The following is a 19,357-nucleotide window of genomic DNA, read 5'->3' on the forward strand; positions in this document are numbered from 1 at the left end:
GTGTAACGTTAAGGGATAACAAAAGAGCAGATTGGTTGAGGGGACAAACGCGAGTTAATGACATCTTAGTTGAAATCAAGAAAATGAAATGGGCATGGGAAGGACATGTAATGAGGAGGGAAGATAACCGATGGTCATTAAGGATTACGGACTGCATTCCAAGGGAAGGGAAGCGTAGCAGGGGCGGCAGAAAGTTACGTGGCCGTATGAGATTAAGAAGTTTGCAGGGACGACATGGCCACAATTAGTACATGACCGGGATAGTTGGAGAAGTATGGGAGAGGCCTTTGCCCTGCAGTGGGCGTAACCAGGCTGCTGCTGCTGCTGCTGCTGCTGCTGCTGCTGCTGATGATGATGATGTCTAACCTAGGCGGGGCGAAGTACTTTACGGCGCTCGATGCTAGTAGTGGATACTTTCAGGTCGAAATGGACGAGCGTGACAAAGAGGAAACGGTTTTCACTTGTCACCAGGGGCTCTTTGAATTTAAAAGAATGTCTTTTGGTTTGGTCGGAGCTCCAGCTACTTATCAGAGGTTGATGGACCGAGTGCTAGGAGACGCGAAGTGGCAGCATGCTCTCGCATATCAGGACGACATAGTGGTTTATTCGAAAACATTTGAGTAACAGTTGCGCTACTTGAGGGACGTCCTAGACAAGCTGAGGTCCGCAGGTATCGCGCTGAACCCGAACAAAGCTCAGATAGCTGCGAGCAGAATAGCGCTGTTGGGATTCACGCTCGACAACGGCCGCATTTTGCCGAGTGAGGATAAGCTCGAGGTTATACTGAGGTACCCGTCACCGAAAGATATCGGCGAACTGAGACGCTTTCTGGGATTGGTGAACTTATATCGCCAATTCATTGCAGACTGCGCAGCAGTGCAACCGACTTTGACGAAGCTCTTGAGAAAATACGAGGCGTAGACTTGGGGTCAAGAGCAGGAGGCGGCACTGCGTGGCCTCACGAAGGTGCTCGCTGATACGGCCGAGTTGCAGCTTCCCGACTTGAATAGGGAGTTTGTGATTCAAACAAATGCAAGCGACCTGGGCTTAAGTGCAATTTTGCTTCAGGAGCACGGAGACACTCTCCGACCGTTTGCGTTCGCGAGCTGTTCGTTGACGCCGGCAGAAAGAAACTACTCTGTGACAGAGAAGGAGTGCCTCGCGATAGATAGATAGATAAAATAAACTTTATTGTCCAACGGATAAGGTGATCTACCCACCACCCGACACGCAGGTCAGGGGCCGAGTGCCGCCGCCTCAGATGCAGGCTGGGAGGTCTTGGGTCCCAGCAGCCTCTTCAGCCAGTTGGATGAGCCGGAGCTGGAGCTCATAGTCCGAGCTGCGCAGCAGGGTCTCCCAGGTGTCTCTACTACCTATTTTGTGCGTTCCCCCGGGAGAGTACGGACATTCCCATATTATGTGGTCGGGGGTCCCTCTCGCCCCACAAAGATTACATCTATCGCTCCTAGTATTCGCTCTGCGAAAGTTCGACTGTTAATTCGACGGAGTGGCATTCAAGAGTGAGACTGACCACATGGCTCTCACTTGGTTGAGGCGCTTGAGCGAGCCGAGTGGCCACCTGGCGCGTTGGGCACTGCTGCTGCAGCGTTAGGGGCTTCACCGTGCGCTACCGCAACGGAAAAAGCGATGTCGCAGCTGACGCACTTTCGCGAGCGCCAGTCCGAGGCAAGGGAGAAACCCTAGTCGTAGCACGACTAAGGAACGCGGAACAATCGTCGATCCTGGGCGAAAGCGTGAACCACGTAGATGTCGGTTCCGCAGGAGTTGTCTTTAGTGCCACTCTTTGCAAAGCTAACTGGACTCAGGTTTGTGACGGCCTCCGAAGCAATCTCTCCGCAACCCGCGCTTGGCACCTGTTACGCTACAGGCTCGATCCCACGGAATCTAAAACTCAGACGTGTCTTAGTATTCGCCACCTCATTCATAACCATCGGCAGGACACCGACGACTTCCTCGCGCAGGTGAAATGCATCTATACCACCCAGGTCTTCCTTGCAAACATCCCGAGTACACGGGCTCACCCCAACCACAGCTTGACGCCCCTATTACAGCATCTGAATTTCGCGCAGCCTTATTGAAATTGCGCAATACCGCTCCCGGGTAAGACCAAATTACGAATGCTGCCATCCGAAATCTTGATCTCACCTAGTTACTTACTTTAACGAGTGCTGGGAAGCAGGTGCACTCCGTGCCTCCTAAAAGCATGGAAAAATTATATTTATCCCCAAACCCCACAAGCCCACCACCCTCGAGAATATCCGCCCCATTTCTCTTGCACCCTGTTTCGGCAAGGCCTCTGAGCACATAATCCTTGCCCGACTGACAACGCATACGGAAGAGAATCACCTCTGCCCCCCCCCCCCCCCAATATGGTGGGCTTTCGTGCGCATCTGCGCAGGATGCCCTACTTCAAATTACGCACAATGTGCTTGATGATACCATCCCCCATCTCACTAAAGCTATCCTGACAGTTGACCTCAGTAAGGCAATTGACAGAATTCGACACGCTGCTATCTTACGGGAACTGCAGGCACCACAGGTAGGCCCTAAAACCTACAACTACGTTCGCGAGTTCCTCTCTGGCCGCACTGCCTCCTTACACATTGATCAGCTCAGCACACCCCCTTATACAGTCGGCGATTTTGGGACACCTCAAGGCGCAGTCTTTTTCCCACTTCTATTTAACATTGCTCTCATCCCCTTAGCCCAGAAGCTCAATCTCATCCCGCACCTAAAACCTATTCTGTACGCTGATGATATTACCACATGGACCACTCATGGCTCTGACGGGAAAATCGAGGAAACGCTACAATTAGCAGCCGACACCATCTCCGCTCACGTATCATCTATTGGACTCGGGTGTTCCCCCTCTAAGTCCGCGCTCCTCCTAATTAGACAAAAATCTGCCGCTAACTTACCCATCCAAATCACTTTACAAGAATCCCCTATATATATATATATATATATATATATATATATATATATTATTTTTATTGGGAGACATCTTGAATAGCAGCTCAATTTAATATTCAAATCCATTCCAGTATCTGATCTTGACCAGTGTGCCTTCGTTTGCTATGCCTGCACAATCTCGCTCCTTCACTGGCCTCAAGTCTGCCAAGCGCTGGTATGTTCTCATTGCGATGTTGCGCGGACTTCGAGTAACCGCACAACATAGCTTGAATGTTTGGTTGGCAAAAGTATGAACAACAAACCAAGCAGGAAACACGACAGCAACAACGCTCTATAATGTTGACAATTTATTCTTAACCTTTAATTCTACTCGCATTTTTTACACCATCGTCCGCACCCAGGGGATGTAAATAAGATTCAAGCGTTGCTCCCTCTGGCTACTTCATTGGCGTCCACGCGCCGCTCTCGTCGTACTCGCCCAGTCCCGTGTTGAGTGTGGCGTGCGACCCTTCGCATCCTGCGGGGAAATAAAGCATGCAAGAACGACGTGCGCTTCGGTGTATACATATGGGACGCTTTCAAGCTGTGTATACTTACGTTCGGATGTGCAACTGTTCGGATCGACAGCTGAAATGTTTGGTGCAGTGATTTATTACGCGCAATGTCGCGCGTGTGGCTCGTGAAACGCACCGGGATGGCGTTTCTGTACTTACTCATTGTGAAGCTGTCTATATCTGTAAAGAAAACAGAGCAGTGATCAATTCCTTATTTCATCAATCTTCTTGATCCTATAAACGAACCAAGTTCTAAGGCCGCAGCCACACTGTGAAGCTCTTTGCGTCGCATTTGCGGCGCGTTCTCGGCGTGTCTACTTTACGCGGTGCTGTATCAGCAGAGTCACAGCTGCGTCCCACAGGGTTGTCTCTCAAAGCGGCGAACACATGGGGCACATTTTAGCCTTTATTATAGCGCAGGCATCGCGCGGCCTCAAATGCCTCAAATTACACAGCGCATGAAAGTTGTTTCATGTGTAATGTAGAATGCGTCTAGGTTAATTAATTACACTCATAAGGGCGTTTCTATGTGTCTCGACTCGCACTCTTACACCGCGCTAAAGAAATGGAGGGGGCGATTTATTAATTTATTTACACATTGCATGGTGGAACCCTCGCGCGAAGTTTGTTCTTATTTACAACGGTGTACGTTTGGCAACATCATTGGTTCTTATGTTGTTAACGCTATTACACCTTTCCTGCAGGAGCAAAATGCAATAAAAGTTATCAACACTTTATAAATTCTTGTCAAAATATTGACCAGGTATAACTATAGGTATAGGTATTGACCAGCGGTCACTATAGGTATATATAGTCAGAGTAGTAACAGTGCATAGTGCCTGCGACACGCAGTTACTTTATCAAAACGGCATGTAGATGTGTGTGAGACAGCTGCATCGAAACAAACACGTCGGTTAGCAGAAAAGCAAGGCAAGTCAGTTGCCCCGTATAGACTTGACAATAATAAAAAAGCCGCAGTTTCGCCGGAAAGGCGAAGCATCGGCAGCTATCTATACGAAGTATAGTAGCTTTATCGGCCGTATAAGCTTGTAAACTTATACATACGAATGAAATTAACAAGCATGGTGTCACGCGCGAACAATCCAACATGAGCACATCTCACTCGATGATCGCGGAAACTCGCTGTTAAAACGCTGGAGTGAGGAAGGGCGGCAGCAGCAGCGAGCGAATTGACCTTCGTGCTGCTCTCGCATCAAATCGAACTAAGCAGTGAAAACATAGCGCGCAGCGGACTCCGTCCCCGTCGCAGATGCATTTCAAGATACAGCGGCCCGGAGTAGAACGCGACCTCCCTCCTTACCCTCCCGCCGGATCTTTGCGCGCGACGGAAGACGGCGCGCTTCCTCTGCTTTCCTCATTTCGTGCGCGAGATCGAGCCGCGATCGCCGGCTCTCCCTCGCACGCTTTCATTCGCATATACAGCATACAGCGCGCGGCGACGATTTTATCGCCGTTGGACTTTATACGGAACCTCACGGTGACGCCGACGTCAGAAATGTACCTGGAGTGACCACATAATTGCCATCGCAATAAAATAACATGCAGATCCAACGCACGTGTTGGAATTATGTGAATTAAGTGAAGCTTTCATGAAGCGGTTACTAAAATGCTATAAATGTGCCCTTTTCGTTCCTCTGTTGTCGATGTAAAGGAAACCGGCGCGCGCATGCGCTCTCGCTCACCTGTGCTACGCAATGTGGCAAACATTATATTGGCTTATATTTCATCATCTTATTTCTTTTAAGTGTACTGACCACCTTGCCAATCGCCCGTTGTGGGTATGCGCCATTGTATGGAAAATATCACCATCAACATGCGGATGGGCTTCGTGCCCGATCCTCGTTGTGGGCATGTTCCGTAGTGTGGCAATCGTAATCATCATCAACACGCGGCGATCATCTCAAAGAGCTAGTTGGTGGCACGGCATCTACCGTAGATCACAAGGATCTGCATCTACCATCGGCCTCTTCGCCAATCCCCTGTTGTGGGCATGTGCCCATTGCGTTGTAAACCATCATAATAAACAGCACGTAGGAACCATCTGAACGAGCTAGTTGGTGTTAGCACGAGAGAAGTACACGAGTGTTTGTGATCTAATGACATCAGCAAGTTAGCCTGATATCATTAGGTCACAAACGCACATATACTTATCGTGCCAACACCAACTATAGTGCGTGAACATTTCATAGAAAGTGTTGTGCAGTACAGACGCGCATATGGCGCTGCATGAACCGCCTGATTGGAATACAGTGATTGATGACGTGGTTGTATTGAAATTTTTTTTAATCCGGTTGTGCCGACAAATATAGATTTACTCGTTTTTTAACAATTGTACTCTGTTTGCTTCGTCAAACTCGGCAATAACAACAAAAAAAAATTTCTTCCGCACACATAGTTAAGCAGCGAAGCTGAAACGTGCGGTCTTGGTTCGGCCTACGACTGCGGCCTACGACTGAGGAATATGGGAAAAGTAAATGGACTGGGAGAGTGTTGAGGTATCTCTACAGGAAAAAAAAAATGATTCACAGAGTAGGAAAAGAACTAGGAAGCTTACCAGCAAATATGCGGCCTGTAGGGTGAGCAACACAGCAACAAAGCACGTGAAGCGGAAAGTCAGAGAGGTTGAAATAATCTCATGGGTGGCGGCAATGGAAAAGAAACCTGCCATGAGTAACTTAAGAGTAACAAACGAAATCAGGAAAGAAACAATTTATGATAACTCAAAGGGAAGCTCATTACTTTTCGAAGCGAGATCAGGATGCCTTAGAACACGCGCTATGAAGCGAGATATAAGAATGAAGCAGAAGCATGTGTTTGCTGCGGTAAAGCTAGGGAAACGATGCAGCATGTTTTATTAGGATGTGAAGATATCTGCCCAGCGGCCGATTTAGGCACTTTTGGCATCCTTGAAGCACTTCGGTTCAGCGAGAGCAGGGGGAAAGTAAATATGTCCGCAATATAGATTAGTAAGAGGTGATTGAAGGTTGGTGGAAGAAAAGTAAGGAAACGAAAAAGAAAAACGGAGACGTACAAAAACAAAGTTCGCAATAGGGGATCAGAAAATTTGTTGTGGTAGTTCATTGTATTTTTTTTACTTTTTTCTTTTTCATCCTAGGTAGGACAGGCAGTATAATAGCAAGAGCTTGGTGGCGCAACCCACCGCCCCATTCCCAAGGGGACGCTCATAACATCCATCCACCCATCCATCCATTCATCCATAAGCGAACAGGCACAGCGAAAGATGAAAGAGCGAAAGCGGAGCCCAAGATGGAAGACGCGAGCCACGATAGGCGGAGACCACTGAGAGGGGCCCCTTCAGTGGGAAACTGATACATCAGTGGAAACTTCAGCGGGAAACTGGTGTATGCGCGCCCGCCGGAAACGAGCGGTGGGTCTGCTCCCGCCGCTCGCGCTTGTTTTGTTCGGTCTCCTTTGCGCTTGTTTCTATTGTCATGGTGGGAAATAAATGGGTGAACAGATTCACAACACAATTCATACTTCAAGAAACCGTGCACAAGAAACACACGTATACCAGCGCAAAGCACACAATCACAACTGCGTGCGACGAACGCGAACGATGATGTGATGTCGATGAGGCTTCACCCTTTAGAACGAGCTGGCGGCACGAGACGTTCATTTGAGGGATCGCCAGCCGTTTGGGCGCAGACGAGCGGGCGTGAGAGAGAAAATCTGGGGGCTTTTGCTCCTTGAATATAAATGACTGCCTAGGCACTGCGGAGGAGGTTTTTAAACGCGTGATGTATGCGTTTGTTCCCTAGACACGCCGGCATTACGGAGTGCGGTCGTTACGCTCCGCCGCTGGCTGCCCGCGCGGTGAGGCAGTGGACTCGGACGCCCCATTTGGTGATCGCTGTCTGTGAAGGGGCAAGGTTCTTACTGGTGTTGTATAAGTCGCGGGTGGCTTTTTTAGTCGCGACAATAGATTGCATTGTTTACAAGCACTGCTCCTGGAGGGCACATGTACCCGGCAAATGGAGGCCTCAGGAGAGCACCTGAGGTTATAATAAAGCAGGCGGCGCAGGATCTCCAGGGCACCCAAGGGGTATCGGGGGGATCAAAGCTGGAAGCAGTGCGGCCCGTGGGTTGCGATCGCGGAGGCCGAAGCGTGCCAATGGGTGTCGGCAAACAAAATTGGCTGTCCGCTATCGCGGACAGCCGATCTTATACTCTCCTCGTACGTGCAGGCCTCGGCGAGACCCAGCCCACGGACCAGTTTGGGTTCTAGCTTTGGTGTTCCCTTTGCCGCTTTCGTGCCCTGGAGGTGCCGCCAATATCGCGAAATAATGACACGTTGCTAAAATTAGTAAAAAAAAAACATGACTGAATAAATATAATTACGTCCAGCCGCCAACTTGTAACACTAAGTTCAGCAGTACCGCGCCCCGCGACTTCTGCAACACCAGTCAGAACTTTGCTTCTGAAGGTACGTCGGACAAACATTCTCGCGCCGGCGGCGCTGGTGCTGAGTCAGTCATCGTCACCGACGGCCTTTCAGCCATTTGCGCTCAGCTGACTTAGCACGAGCGCCGCAGGTGCGAGACAGTCTGTCCGACACAGCGGTCGCCGAATCGGGCGTCAGTGCCCGCTGCTTCACCTATTTTACCGCGCCGGCAGCCAGCGTCCGAGCGCCAGCTCGACCCGATTTCTCCGCAATGCCGGCACGCCCAGGCACAAACGCCTACAACACGCGCTAAGAAACCTCCTCTGTAGTGCCTTGGCAGAGTCATATTATGGTCCTTTCTTCAAGAAGCAAAAGCCTCCAGATTTTCGCTCTCGTTCCCGCTCTTTGAGGGATCGCCTGCGCATAATTGTCTGGCGATCCCTCAAATGAATGTCTCGTGCCGCCAGCTCGTTCTGAAGGGTGAAGCCTCATCGACATCACATCATCGTTCGCGCATATTCGCGTTCGTCAGTCGGAGGATGGCAGAAGCACACGCAAGTTGTCTACACGCCCTCAGCACGGCGAGGCGCCGTCGTTCGCACTAGAGTAGTTCGCACACCGTGGTTGGAATCGACGCCATTTTCGCTGTGCTTGTGACTATAGTTACATTTACGCTGATTCATTACCCTGCTGCCTTTAACGCCTCGACTACATTCTTTTCGAAACGTTATGGCGACGCAGAGCGTTCGGTATGACGGCCGCTTCGAAAGACGAGTAATTTTGATGGCCGAGGTGCTGGGCACGGCTCGGCGGCTCGACGTCAATGAGTTGACGAATCTCGGATGGTGGCACCAATGGGGGGCCCTTTGTAAATACGGGGCCGGTCGTAAGGGCCTCGTAGCGGCCTGATATTGTCGCGGTAGTGTAAGTACTTAATCTGAAACGAGCTCGACGGCACGGATGACTTGATTCTCGGGCGATCACTTTCGGAAATAATTTCGCTTTCACGAGACTTGGCTCGTTTCGGCGCCGAACCCCTCGAAGTATACGGCCGAGGGCGCTCTTCGCATTGATATCGAGCATAGCACAGCGCCAGAAACACTTGTCGGGGACGCTTTCGGTGCCGAGTCACGCGAAATTTTACGAAAGTAGAACTATCTGCCAAAGTGATAGCCCGAGCATATCACCCAAGGAAAGCTCCGTCTCCTTTTGAGATGACGATGATAAGTGAAGATAACTCGTTTCCGAATTGATTCTTTGAATAAAGGTGCCGTTCCTCTTTCCGTTCATGTCGCGTTACATTCGCGGTTTTATTTATTTTTATTTCGCGGACTGAAATGTTGACCCACGCGTTGCAATTGTGGTCACGTTATATTCTAGGAAATACGGTATCGTCGTTCTGCTTGCGCAACGGAATCCTCGGCAAAAACTATTCTTCGACAAGGAACAGCTGCCTGTTAGTCAACCCAAGTACTCTCCGCAAGGAAATCGGGCCGCCTATAGGCTACACACAGACATTAGAAACATATACTACTGGTCAAGGCTTGCAGCAGAGATGAAGCATTACGTCAGAGCTTGCCTTGACTGTCAGCGACGCAAAGTACCGCCCACTAAACCCGCCGGGCTCTTACACCCTGTTGCAGTGCCGGAGTCGCCGTTTCCCCAAATTGGTATGGACCATCTGGGCCCATTTCCGACATCTGCCAGCGGAAATAAATGGCTCATAGTTGCGATAGACTACTTAGCCAGATACACGGAAACCAAGACACTTTCGAGTGGCAGGCATCTGAGGCGGCACAATTTTTTATTGAGAACATCGTCCTAAGACATGGTGCTCCATCTGTCGTCATAACAGACAGATGAACCTCTTTTACAGCATAGCTTTTGGGAAGTGTGCTCACGCTCAGTGGCACGGCCCAAGGACTACAACATACCATCTTCAAACGAATGGGCTTACAGAACGACTCAACAAGACACTCGCTGAGATGTTCTGTGTGTACGTCGGCGTGGAGCACAAGAATTTGGGAAAAAATCTGCCATATGTCACATTTGCTTATAATACGGTAGGCCAGACAACTACAAGAATGACGCCTTTCGGTCTGCTCCATGGTCGAGAAGTAAGGACGATGCTTGGCGCTATATGCTGCCCCATGATTGCAGCGATACAGAGGCTCACGCTGCCGATGTCGCAGAGCGCGCCCAGGAAGCCACACGTCTTGTGCGCGTCCGAATTGAATTCTCGGGTTTGAGGAAACCACGATTTGATTATGAGGCACGCCGTGGTAGGACACTCAGCATTAATTAGACACGGGCATTTCTTGCATTTAGCCCCATCTAAATGCGGCCGCCACGGCCGGGATTTGGTCCCGCGACCTCGTGCCTAGCAGTGCAACACCATATATTCGCTAAACCACCGCGGCGGGTCGCGCGTGTCCGAATAACCAGCATGCAAGACCGTGACGCCCACGGGTATAACCTCAACAATAGCTCTGTCGTTTATGAACCCGGCGAAAGAGTTTGGGTATGGACACCTATTCGACGCCGAGGCCTCTCTGAGGAACTTCTACGGCGATACTTTGGACTGTATAAAAGTTCTGCGCCGCCTTAGTGACGTCAGCTACGAAGTCGCTCCTGACACCCCATCTTCATCAAAGCGCCTGAATGTGCCTGAAACTTTCCACGTGCTGCGCATGAAGCCGTTCCGAGTGACATGGACAACCTGAATTTGTGTAGCGACTACTATTCGCCGCGCATAGGCCGGGAGGCCTATGCCGCGTCCCCATCTGCTTCGAGCCACGATGGTGACGACGAAGACGTTCGGTAGAAGACTGCGCTCCCTATATATATTGACCGGTTCCCGCATTTAACATGCGCTTTTTTCCCACTTTGTCACTCCTAACATTAACGCTATAAAAGAAAAACAGTTTCGACGACTGCCTTAGCACGGCCGCTCGATCCAAAAGCAGAAGGTGCGGCCCGCTGCGTCGCGCCTGAATGGCGTCTCGGGCCTAGCTCTCCGTGCGCCCGCTGCGGCGCCACTGCTCGGGCATGACTGCTGATAGAGAGCGCCTCCACAGCTGCGTCGGCACGCGCGATCTCCACTCCAGTCAAGGCGTAAATAATGCGTTTTATACTTAGAAATTGCAGATCAAATGTTTTAAGTCGTCATTGGAAGTGCTGATTACGCCACAAACGCCGACAAATTGTTACAGGGGTGGAAATCTGTTCTAGAATACGCCTTAACGCTATCCGTGACGGTTGCCCGTACGATGCACGACCGGCTGATGCACTTCCATCGAGAGGTTCGGCTTGAAGCAATCTATCAGTACTTTTATTCACTTCTCATGAACACGTACACAAAGTAAAAACATTACATAGGGAGAACTTGTACCGAGTTTCCCAAGTAATGCAAACTAACTTAGATGAAATAAAAACGCTTGTCATTGCAAATAATCATCAGTAGATTGTTTCTCATGAAAACGAAGCATATTGAGTGATGCTAGAGGTTATCTAAGGAGTGCGCCCCTTTTAACGAAGTTTAACATTTCCTGTCTCTTGCCAGTGTTCCTGACAAGTATGAATCGCCTAACAGCGCCTCCCCCCTCCCCATCCCGCTTGGCATCAAAATCACCTCAGGACCCGTAAAACAATATTGTGGCTATATGCTTGGATGTCCACATTTAAGTCATTAATTGAAACAAACAATTCCATACAGGTGAAGTTGTCGGAAGTTTACAAGTGCAGCTGCAGCCAAGAAAAGTGCAACAATGTTTCAGCCGGCAGCTTCATACTTTTATTGCATTCTCATAAGCAAGGAAGAAAAAACTACGTTCAGAGCATGATTCTAAGGCAGTCTCTGGAACTAGAGCTCTCGCCTCGTCGCTGAGAAACTGCGAGGCACTTTCGATGTTGGGGCTTTCTCCTGGGCTGCCGCAATTATCGCTTGCCTCAACTGCTGTGTGATCAGTAAAGTTTCTTCGATGGCGTTTTTTGGGCTGCACATTCTCTTTCTTCAGGTACTGTGGATATTTGCAAAACACGGTCGGTACCGCATTCGGAAGCAGGAGCCTAAGTTTCGTGTTCTTTTTATAGTCACTTTCTGTAAAGTGCAGGGAACGTACCAGAGACCTGTCGCTCGGTTCCCGCTTGCTTCCTTTTCCCGACACACCTTGGCGAGAGATATTTTTTAGTCACGCTTCTCGACGCTCCAAGCCGCAGGGGAACTCGTGATATTTAACAGTCGGGTCCTTTTTGGCATTTATGTCGCAGAGTGGCACACAACAGTTGCGCGGCATCGCGCCACATGAACGAGGCTGGCTACGGCACACGCACACCGAAGAGCCTTAACAAAGCACAGCACGCACAGGCAAACTTGCTCAAACACACGCACGCGAAAAAGCACGAGATAAATGCATAGAGCACGAGGCAAACACGTTCTGACGCGAGAACCAACGCCCGCTTAGCCCCGGCGCGAAGTCGCGAAAGCATCCCCGAGCAGTGGCGCCCTCACCAAGAAAACCGGTCGGAACTGTAAACTCGGCTGAGACGCGCCCGCCTATTGTCCGCGGCGCCACGTATAGCTGGCCGCACCTTGCTTTGCGTCGAGCGGCAGTGGCCTTAGAAGCCTCACAAACCCTAGAACGAAGACTATCTGTATAAATTGATGTGCAGTAAACGCAACGCATTTGGTAGCGGTAAAACTTATAAATAACTGTGTCTAACGTTACAGAATTACTTTTGTGGTGCTTAAAAGCTGCTTCAAATTATAATTTTCTCTTTTATTACTGCTCCAGATTGTTTTCTGCTATATAAAAGGTCAAGTAACTCAAGATAAACTTCACTCTCCATACATACTGCTCACCTCATGAAAGCAGTAGGTTTGCAACAAATTAATTATGCATGTCCAAGGCACTTTGCATCACTGTGCTTACCATTGTCTGGGATGTTGAGCGCCGGTGCAGATGGTCGAATGTAGACATTGTCCGATTGAGTCGTCAGGTCCGGTTCCAAGAGCCAAGGCAACCTCGCTGATGTGCTTGGTGGGCTGTATGGTGGATGCTGCGGCGTGCTGTGGCTGGGGCTTACTCTGGGGTTATCAGTTTCCTGGCGTGGTGTTACGTATATTGTACGAGGAGTCCCACCAGTCGCCGAGGATTGCGGTCTTACGTATGGGCGACCGTCTTTCCATGTTGGTGTGCGAAAAGCTGGTCCTTCTGTTCGCCATTTCGGCGTGGTGTATCTTGGGAGCTCAGCTGGGGTGGACCAGTGTTCGTCGACATTTGGTTGCAAGGGTCTTCTGTATGGAGGGACATCGCCAGGCAGATGCTGTGGCTCTGAAATTGTTCCCAGTGGGTTGTATAAGGGCTGAGCTGTTGGGTATGGCTTTAATGGTTTTGAAACAGTGCTTTCTGGCGCCGGTAGCCTTGGCGGCGTGTAAGACTGGTCCGCTGACCTAGGGTCCGAGATTCGTCGTTTATCGGTGAGCCAGGGGTCCGCAGCACTAATTATCCTGTCGGGAAATGTTGGCGGCTTTGGCTCAATGTAAGGGTGGTTGTTTTGTTGGCTTGGCCTGAAAGTACCTGGCGCTGTAGATTGTATCCTAGGTGCATTACTGTACGATGGTATGTTTCCAGGCGTTCCTAGCTCTCTCAGCATGGGTTCTCTTGGTCGGAGATAGGGAGGATTGCGGAAAGGAACTGGATAAGGTCCTGGTATTGTTGGCGCTCTTGTGAAACTGGGCAAGATGAACGAAACCGATGTTCGCGTTTGTGGTGCCAGGTTAGTCCAGTACACGGAAGTTGGCGAGGACATGACTGGTAGTGGCACCTGCGTGCGCATTTCTGGTCTCAAGTAAGGAGGCCGATAGTCACCTGTTGTCGCAGCTGGTTTCGGCAAAGGTGTGGCATTTACACTTTGTATGCTGTGAGTTGCTGACGCTGCGTCATTGAGTGGAGGCAGTTCTGGCGTGACATAGAGAGGGAGATCAGCGCCTTCTTTACGCGTTGGATAAGAGGTAAAATGTAGAGGTGGCCGAGTTGTGATTGGCTGGACCGAGTCTAGTTGTAACGGTGGGAGCTGCGGTCTAGTGTAGGGAGGGTATGTTTTCAGCTCGGGCGAACGCTGCGGTGGCCAAGCGCGCGTGGTCGTTGGCGTATTAGTTCGATATGGTGGAGGAAAAAGCGTAGCAAAGTTGTTCGAATCAGCGCCATTGGGTGCTGTACCTGGCAAAGTTGTGCCACTCAAGCCTGTGGCGTTGCTTATTAGCCGTATTGTAGTTTTAACTGGATCATTTAGAGAAGTTATGTCTAAAATTGTAAATTTTGCCGCTGACGGCGTAAAGTATTTAGGCCATGATTCTATATTCGGACGAGTAAACGGAACGATTGTTTGTGACACTTTCACCGGACTGGTCGTCACCAAATCATTCTGTGTTGTTGAAAACCAAGCTCCCGTTGTATTTGAAAATGGCAGGGGTATAGGCGTTGCGTCAGCCGTTTTGACAGTTGCAGTGTTTCGGCTTTCAGCTGTAGGACCGAAAACCGTTAGGGGTTCTGTAAATGCATGAATTACAGGAGAAATTGTGGTGCTTGTGGTCTCTGTGTTTTCGGTTGTAGTATGAATTATTGGGCTGGTAACTGCAGGAGTTGGAGGGCTCGTGATAGCTGTAGCCCTAAGCACTGTAACTGCTGTAATAAAGTCGAATGATGTGGGTGTTTGAGTAGAGGAGGTAGACACTGTGGGAGTAGTTGTGCTGGCCTCGATGCTAGGCGTGGCACTCGTTGCTGTAGTTGAGAGTGTACTTATAGTATGTGGAATTGTCGATGTGGCTTCGGTGCTCGTCAGCACTTTAGATATTACTGTAGCGGGCATGCTGCTGGTGTGCTCAGTAGACGGAGCATCGGTTGTCGTAGTAAAATCAGTCAAAGGGACTGTGGTCTCTTCCATTGTAAATTCAGAAGCAATTGTGAAAGCGGTGCTAGGGACTTCAGTAGCCTCCTCTGTAGTTAGGATTGAAGGGGTAAAAGGCATGGACGTTGCAGTAGCTGTGGTGGCTGCAGGAGTGATTGTGCTTACTGTGGTGCACGGCGTCTGACTCGTTGTTTCAGCTCCCAGTGTGCTAAGGACGACTTTGGATGTTGTTGTGTCTTCGGTGGTTTCCAGCACCTTAGATGATGTAGCGGATGTGCTACTCGCATTTTCTGATGCTGTTGATTCGGTCGTTGTAGCTACAGAAGTCGAAGCGCTTGTAGTCTGTTTATTTGTAAATCTAGTTGTTGAGACAGTTGCGCCAGGGCTTTCATTTGTCTCTGTAGTGGCAACGGGGGTAGTGGAGGATGTGATCGTACTTTCTCTCGTGCTTGGTGTATTGCTCGCTCTTTCTGTTGTCATAGTGCTCAGGGTAGTTGTGGTTGTTGATAGGTCTTCGGTTGTCGTAAGTACTGTAGACGTTGTGGCAGGTATGCTGTACGTTGTACTCGGCGGCTCGCTCGCTATTGCTGTTGTCATTGTAATGAGGTTACTTGTGGTTGTTGATGCATCTTCGCTTGTTGTCAGTACTGTAGATGTTGTGTCAGGTGTGCTGTCGGTGGTGGACGGCGTCTCCCTCGCTGTTGCTGTTGTCATTGTGCTCAGGGTACTTGCGGTTGTTGATGTTGAGACATCTTCCGTTGTCGTCAGCACTGTAAATGCTGTTGTGGTAGGTGTGCTGTCTGTGGTGCTCGGCGTCACGCTGGATGTTGCTGTTGTCTTTGTACTGATGATACTTGGGGTTATTGATGCATCTTCTGTTGTTGCGAGCACTGTAGATGTTATTGTGGCAGATGTACTCTCGCTGGTGGTCGGCGTCACGCTCGCTGTTGCTGTTGTCATTGTGTTTAGAGTACTTGTGCATGTTGATGCATCTTCGGTTGTCATTAGCACTGTAGATTTTGTAGTGGCAGGTGTGCTGTCTGTTGTGCTCGGCGTCTCGCTCGCTGCTGTTGTTGTCATTGTACTGAAGGTAGTTGCGGTTGTTGACACGTCTTCGGTTGTCAGCATTGTAGATGCTGTTGGGGCAGGTGTGCTGTCGGTGATGCTCAGTGTCTCACTCGCTCTTGCTGTTGTACTGAGGATGGTTGCGGTTGTTGACGCGTCTTCGGTTGTCGTCAGCACTGTAGATGCTGTTGTGGCAGGTGTGCTGTCTGCCGTGCTCGGCGTCACGCTCGATCTTGCTGCTGTCTTTGTACTGATGATACTTGGGGTTATTGATGCATCTTCTGTTGTTGTCAGCACTGTCGATGTTATTGTGGCAGATGTACTGTAGCTGGTGGTCGGCGTCACGCTTGCTGTTGCTGTTGTCATTGTGCTTAGAGTACTTGTGCTTGTTGATGCATCTTCGGTTGTCGTTAGCACTGTAGATGTTGTTGTGGCGGGTGTGCTGTCTGTTGTGCTCGGCGTCTCGCTCGCTGCTGTTGTTGTTATTGTACTGAAGGAAGTTGCGGTTGTTGACACGTTTTCGGTTGTCAGCACTGTCGATGCTGTTGGGGCAGGTGTGCTGTCGGTGGTGCTCAGTGTCTCGCTCGCTCTTGCTGTTGTACTGAGGATGGTTGCGGTTGTTGACGCCTCTTCGCTTGTCTGCACTGTAGATGCTGTTGGGACAGGTGTGCTGTCGGTGGAGCTCAGCTTCTCGCTCGGTCTTGCTGTTGTAGTGAGGAAGGTTGCGGTTGTTGACGCGTCTTCGATTGTCGTCAGCACTGTAGGTGCTGTTGTGGCAGGTGTGCTGTCTGTGGTGGTCGGCGTCACACTCGAGCTTGCTGCGGCCTGTGTGCTGATGATAGTTGGGGCTGTTGATGCATATGTTTTTGTCAGCACTGTAGATGTTATCGTAGCAGATGTGCTGTCACTGGTGGTCGGTGTCACGCTCGCTGTTGTTGTTGTCATTGTACTTAGAGTACTTGCGGTTGTTGATGTATCTTCGGTTGTCGTTAGCACTGTAGATGTTGTTGTGGCAGGTGTGCTGTCTGTTGTGCTCGGCGTCTCGCTCGCTGCTGCTGTTGTCATTGCACTCAAGGTAGTTGTGGTTGTTGACGCGTCTGCGGTTGTCAGCACTGTAGATGTTGTTGTGGCAGGTGTGCTGTCTGTTGTGCTCAGCGTCTCGCTCGCTCTTGCTGTTGTACTGAGGATGGTTGCGGTTGTTGACGCGTCTTCGGTTGTCGTTAGCACTGTAGATGTTGTTGCGGCGGGTGTGCTGTCTGTTGTGCTCGGCGTCTCGCTCGCTGCTGTTGTAGTCATTGTACTGAAGGAAGTTGCGGTTGTTGACACGTCTTCAGTTGTCAGCACTGTAGATGCTGTTGGGGCAGGTGTGCTGTCGGTGGTGCTCAGTGTCTCGCTCGCTCTTGCTGTTGTACTGAGGATAGTTGCGGTTGTTGACGCATCTTCGTTTGTCGTCAGCACTGTAGATGCTGTTGTGGCAGGTGTGCTGTCTGTGGTACTAGGCGTCACGCTCGATGTTGCTGTTGTCTTTGTACTGATGATAGTTGGGATTGTTGATGCATATGTTTTTGTCAGCACTTTAGATGTTACTGTCGCAGATGTGCTGTCACTGGTGGTCGGTGTCACGCTCGCTGTTGCTGTTGTCATTGTGCTTAGAGTACTTGCGGTTGTTGATTCATCTTCGTTTGTCGTTAGCACTGTAGATCTTGTTGGGGCAGGTGTGCTGTCTGGGGTGCTCGGTGTATCACTTGCTGTTGTGATTGTGCTGATGATAGTTGTGGTTGATGATGCATCTTCGGTTGTTGTCAGTATTGTAGATATTGACGTGGCAGATGTACTGTCGAAGGTGGTCGGCATATTGCTCGCTGTTGCTGTTGTCATTGTGCTTAGAGTACTTGCGGTTGTTGATGCATCTTCGGTTGTCGTCAGCGTTGTAGATGTTGTGATGGCAGGTGTGCTGTCTGTTGTGCTCGGCGTCTCGCTCGCTGTTGCTGTTGTCATTGTGCTGAGAGTAGTTGTTGTTGATGTGTCTTCGATTGGCAGCACTGTAGATGTTGTAGTTTCAGGTTTGCTGTCTGTTGTGCTCGGCATATTGCTCGCCGCTGCTGTTGTAATTGGGCTAAGGGTAGTTGTGGATGTCGATGCAACTTTGGCTGTTGTCAGCACTGTTGATGCTGTTATAGCAGGTGTGCTTTTGACATTTTCTGTGGTCGACATTGTCGTTGTTGCAACAGTTGAGTGCCTTGTAGTCATTGGTGCAACTTCAGGTGTTGATGTAGCCATGGTACTACGCTTCTGAGTCGTCGTCTCCGTAGTTACGATGGGAAAGGTGACCAATGTGGATTGCTCAGTAGTAGTTGTCACTGTAGGCATGGGCGTGCTGTCTGCAGTGCTGCGCTCCTCGCTCCCTGTGGTAGTAAGCTGTGTGGTAACGCTAACTCTGGATGTTGATGGGACTTCTGTGGTTAGCGTCATAGTGGGTGTCGCAGCAGGAGTGGTGCTGGTAATTTCAGCCGTTGTATCATCGCTTATTGGGGTTAAAATAGTTGAGGGCTTTGCAGTATCTTTAGTTATAGGAGTTTCACTGGTCGTAGCTGGCAGCGATGATATTTTAATGGTAGTAGCGCTCGGGTACTGTGTTGGTTTTGTTGCGGTTGCGTCTGTCAGTGGAATGCTAGATGGATATGACGACTGTGTGACAGGCCATGTTACTTGTTTGGTTGCAGTCGTAGCTGGTGATGTAGGCGGAGATGTCAATATCGTTTGCTGTTCTGTAGGGAAAACTGGGGGTACAAACACCGAAACGGTTGTTGCGGGCAATGTTGATTGAGTGGGAACGGCTGTCACGCCAGCAGGCGTTGTCATAGGCAAGTCGCCAGCACCTGAAATACAATGCGGCGTTATAGGATAGTGCGAATTGATCGATTTTATTTCAGCTTAGCTCTGAATTGTTTTGATGCTTACCTGTGTAAGTTATGCCCTTTACAGCAACGAATACCCGCTGAAAGGCCACCATTGTTTCGAAAGCAAGCTGAAGAGAAGGAGAAAACATACAGTAAGCCTCTTAGGTCTATGGCGGCAGAAACGTTGGTTTATATTTTCCTTTGACGGACGAACACTTCGTTTGTGGCATGTGCGACTTCATTGAAATGAACGGTGTGGTCTTAAAATAAATTTTAAGATCACAGTTGCAGATACTCGTCGATGTGAGATTCAAGCCGCTTGATACGCAGAGTTAATCTTGGCTTAAAGAACGAACAAAAAAGGAAAAGAAAGAGGTGCTCGGCTGCGCAATTTCAGAACCAAAGTTATGAACACAAAAGCTACAGGCAGATTCTGAGGATTTTTGGGACATGATTCCAGTATGCTAAGGAGCGCTGCGATTCAAACTGACGACACTGCACAGAGATAGAAGTCACACTACACAGAACTTGGTAAAAATTTTATGGGAGACTTGGGGAACGCTTCTTCGTTA

General features: G+C 49.7%; 1 protein-coding gene across 1 annotated transcript; it reads right to left on the bottom strand.

The window, feature by feature from the left end:
- Positions 1-3,371: 3,371 nt before the first annotated feature.
- LOC135911648 (mucin-2-like) lies at positions 3,372-18,357 on the bottom strand. Its single transcript, XM_070538395.1, has 5 exons — positions 17,230-18,357; positions 16,794-17,185; positions 15,999-16,733; positions 15,432-15,904; positions 3,372-3,451 (listed from the first exon to the last, which is right to left on the bottom strand). Exons 1-5 carry the CDS (start codon positions 18,355-18,357, stop codon positions 3,372-3,374), a joined length of 2,808 nt encoding a protein of 935 aa, XP_070394496.1.
- Between the last annotated feature and the right edge of the window lie 1,000 nt (positions 18,358-19,357).

Source organism: Dermacentor albipictus, chromosome 1 (assembly GCF_038994185.2).
Source record: "Dermacentor albipictus isolate Rhodes 1998 colony chromosome 1, USDA_Dalb.pri_finalv2, whole genome shotgun sequence".
Classification (NCBI taxonomy): domain Eukaryota; kingdom Metazoa; phylum Arthropoda; class Arachnida; order Ixodida; family Ixodidae; genus Dermacentor; species Dermacentor albipictus.

What these genes read in the sequence shown, in the direction of transcription:
- LOC135911648 (XM_070538395.1), bottom strand. Translation starts at nt 18,357, where the DNA reads ATGACGCTAACCACAGAAGTCCCATCAACATCCAGAGTTAGCGTTACC. An exon ending in CTGCCCCAACAGCATCTACA is followed by an intron (nt 17,186 to 17,229) that starts GTGCTGACAACT and finishes AACTTCCTTCAG; the next exon opens with TACAATGACTACAACAGCAG. An exon ending in CAGTACAACAGCAAGAGCGA is followed by an intron (nt 15,905 to 15,998) that starts GTGAGACACTGA and finishes AACTACCTTCAG; the next exon opens with TACAATGACAACAACAGCAG.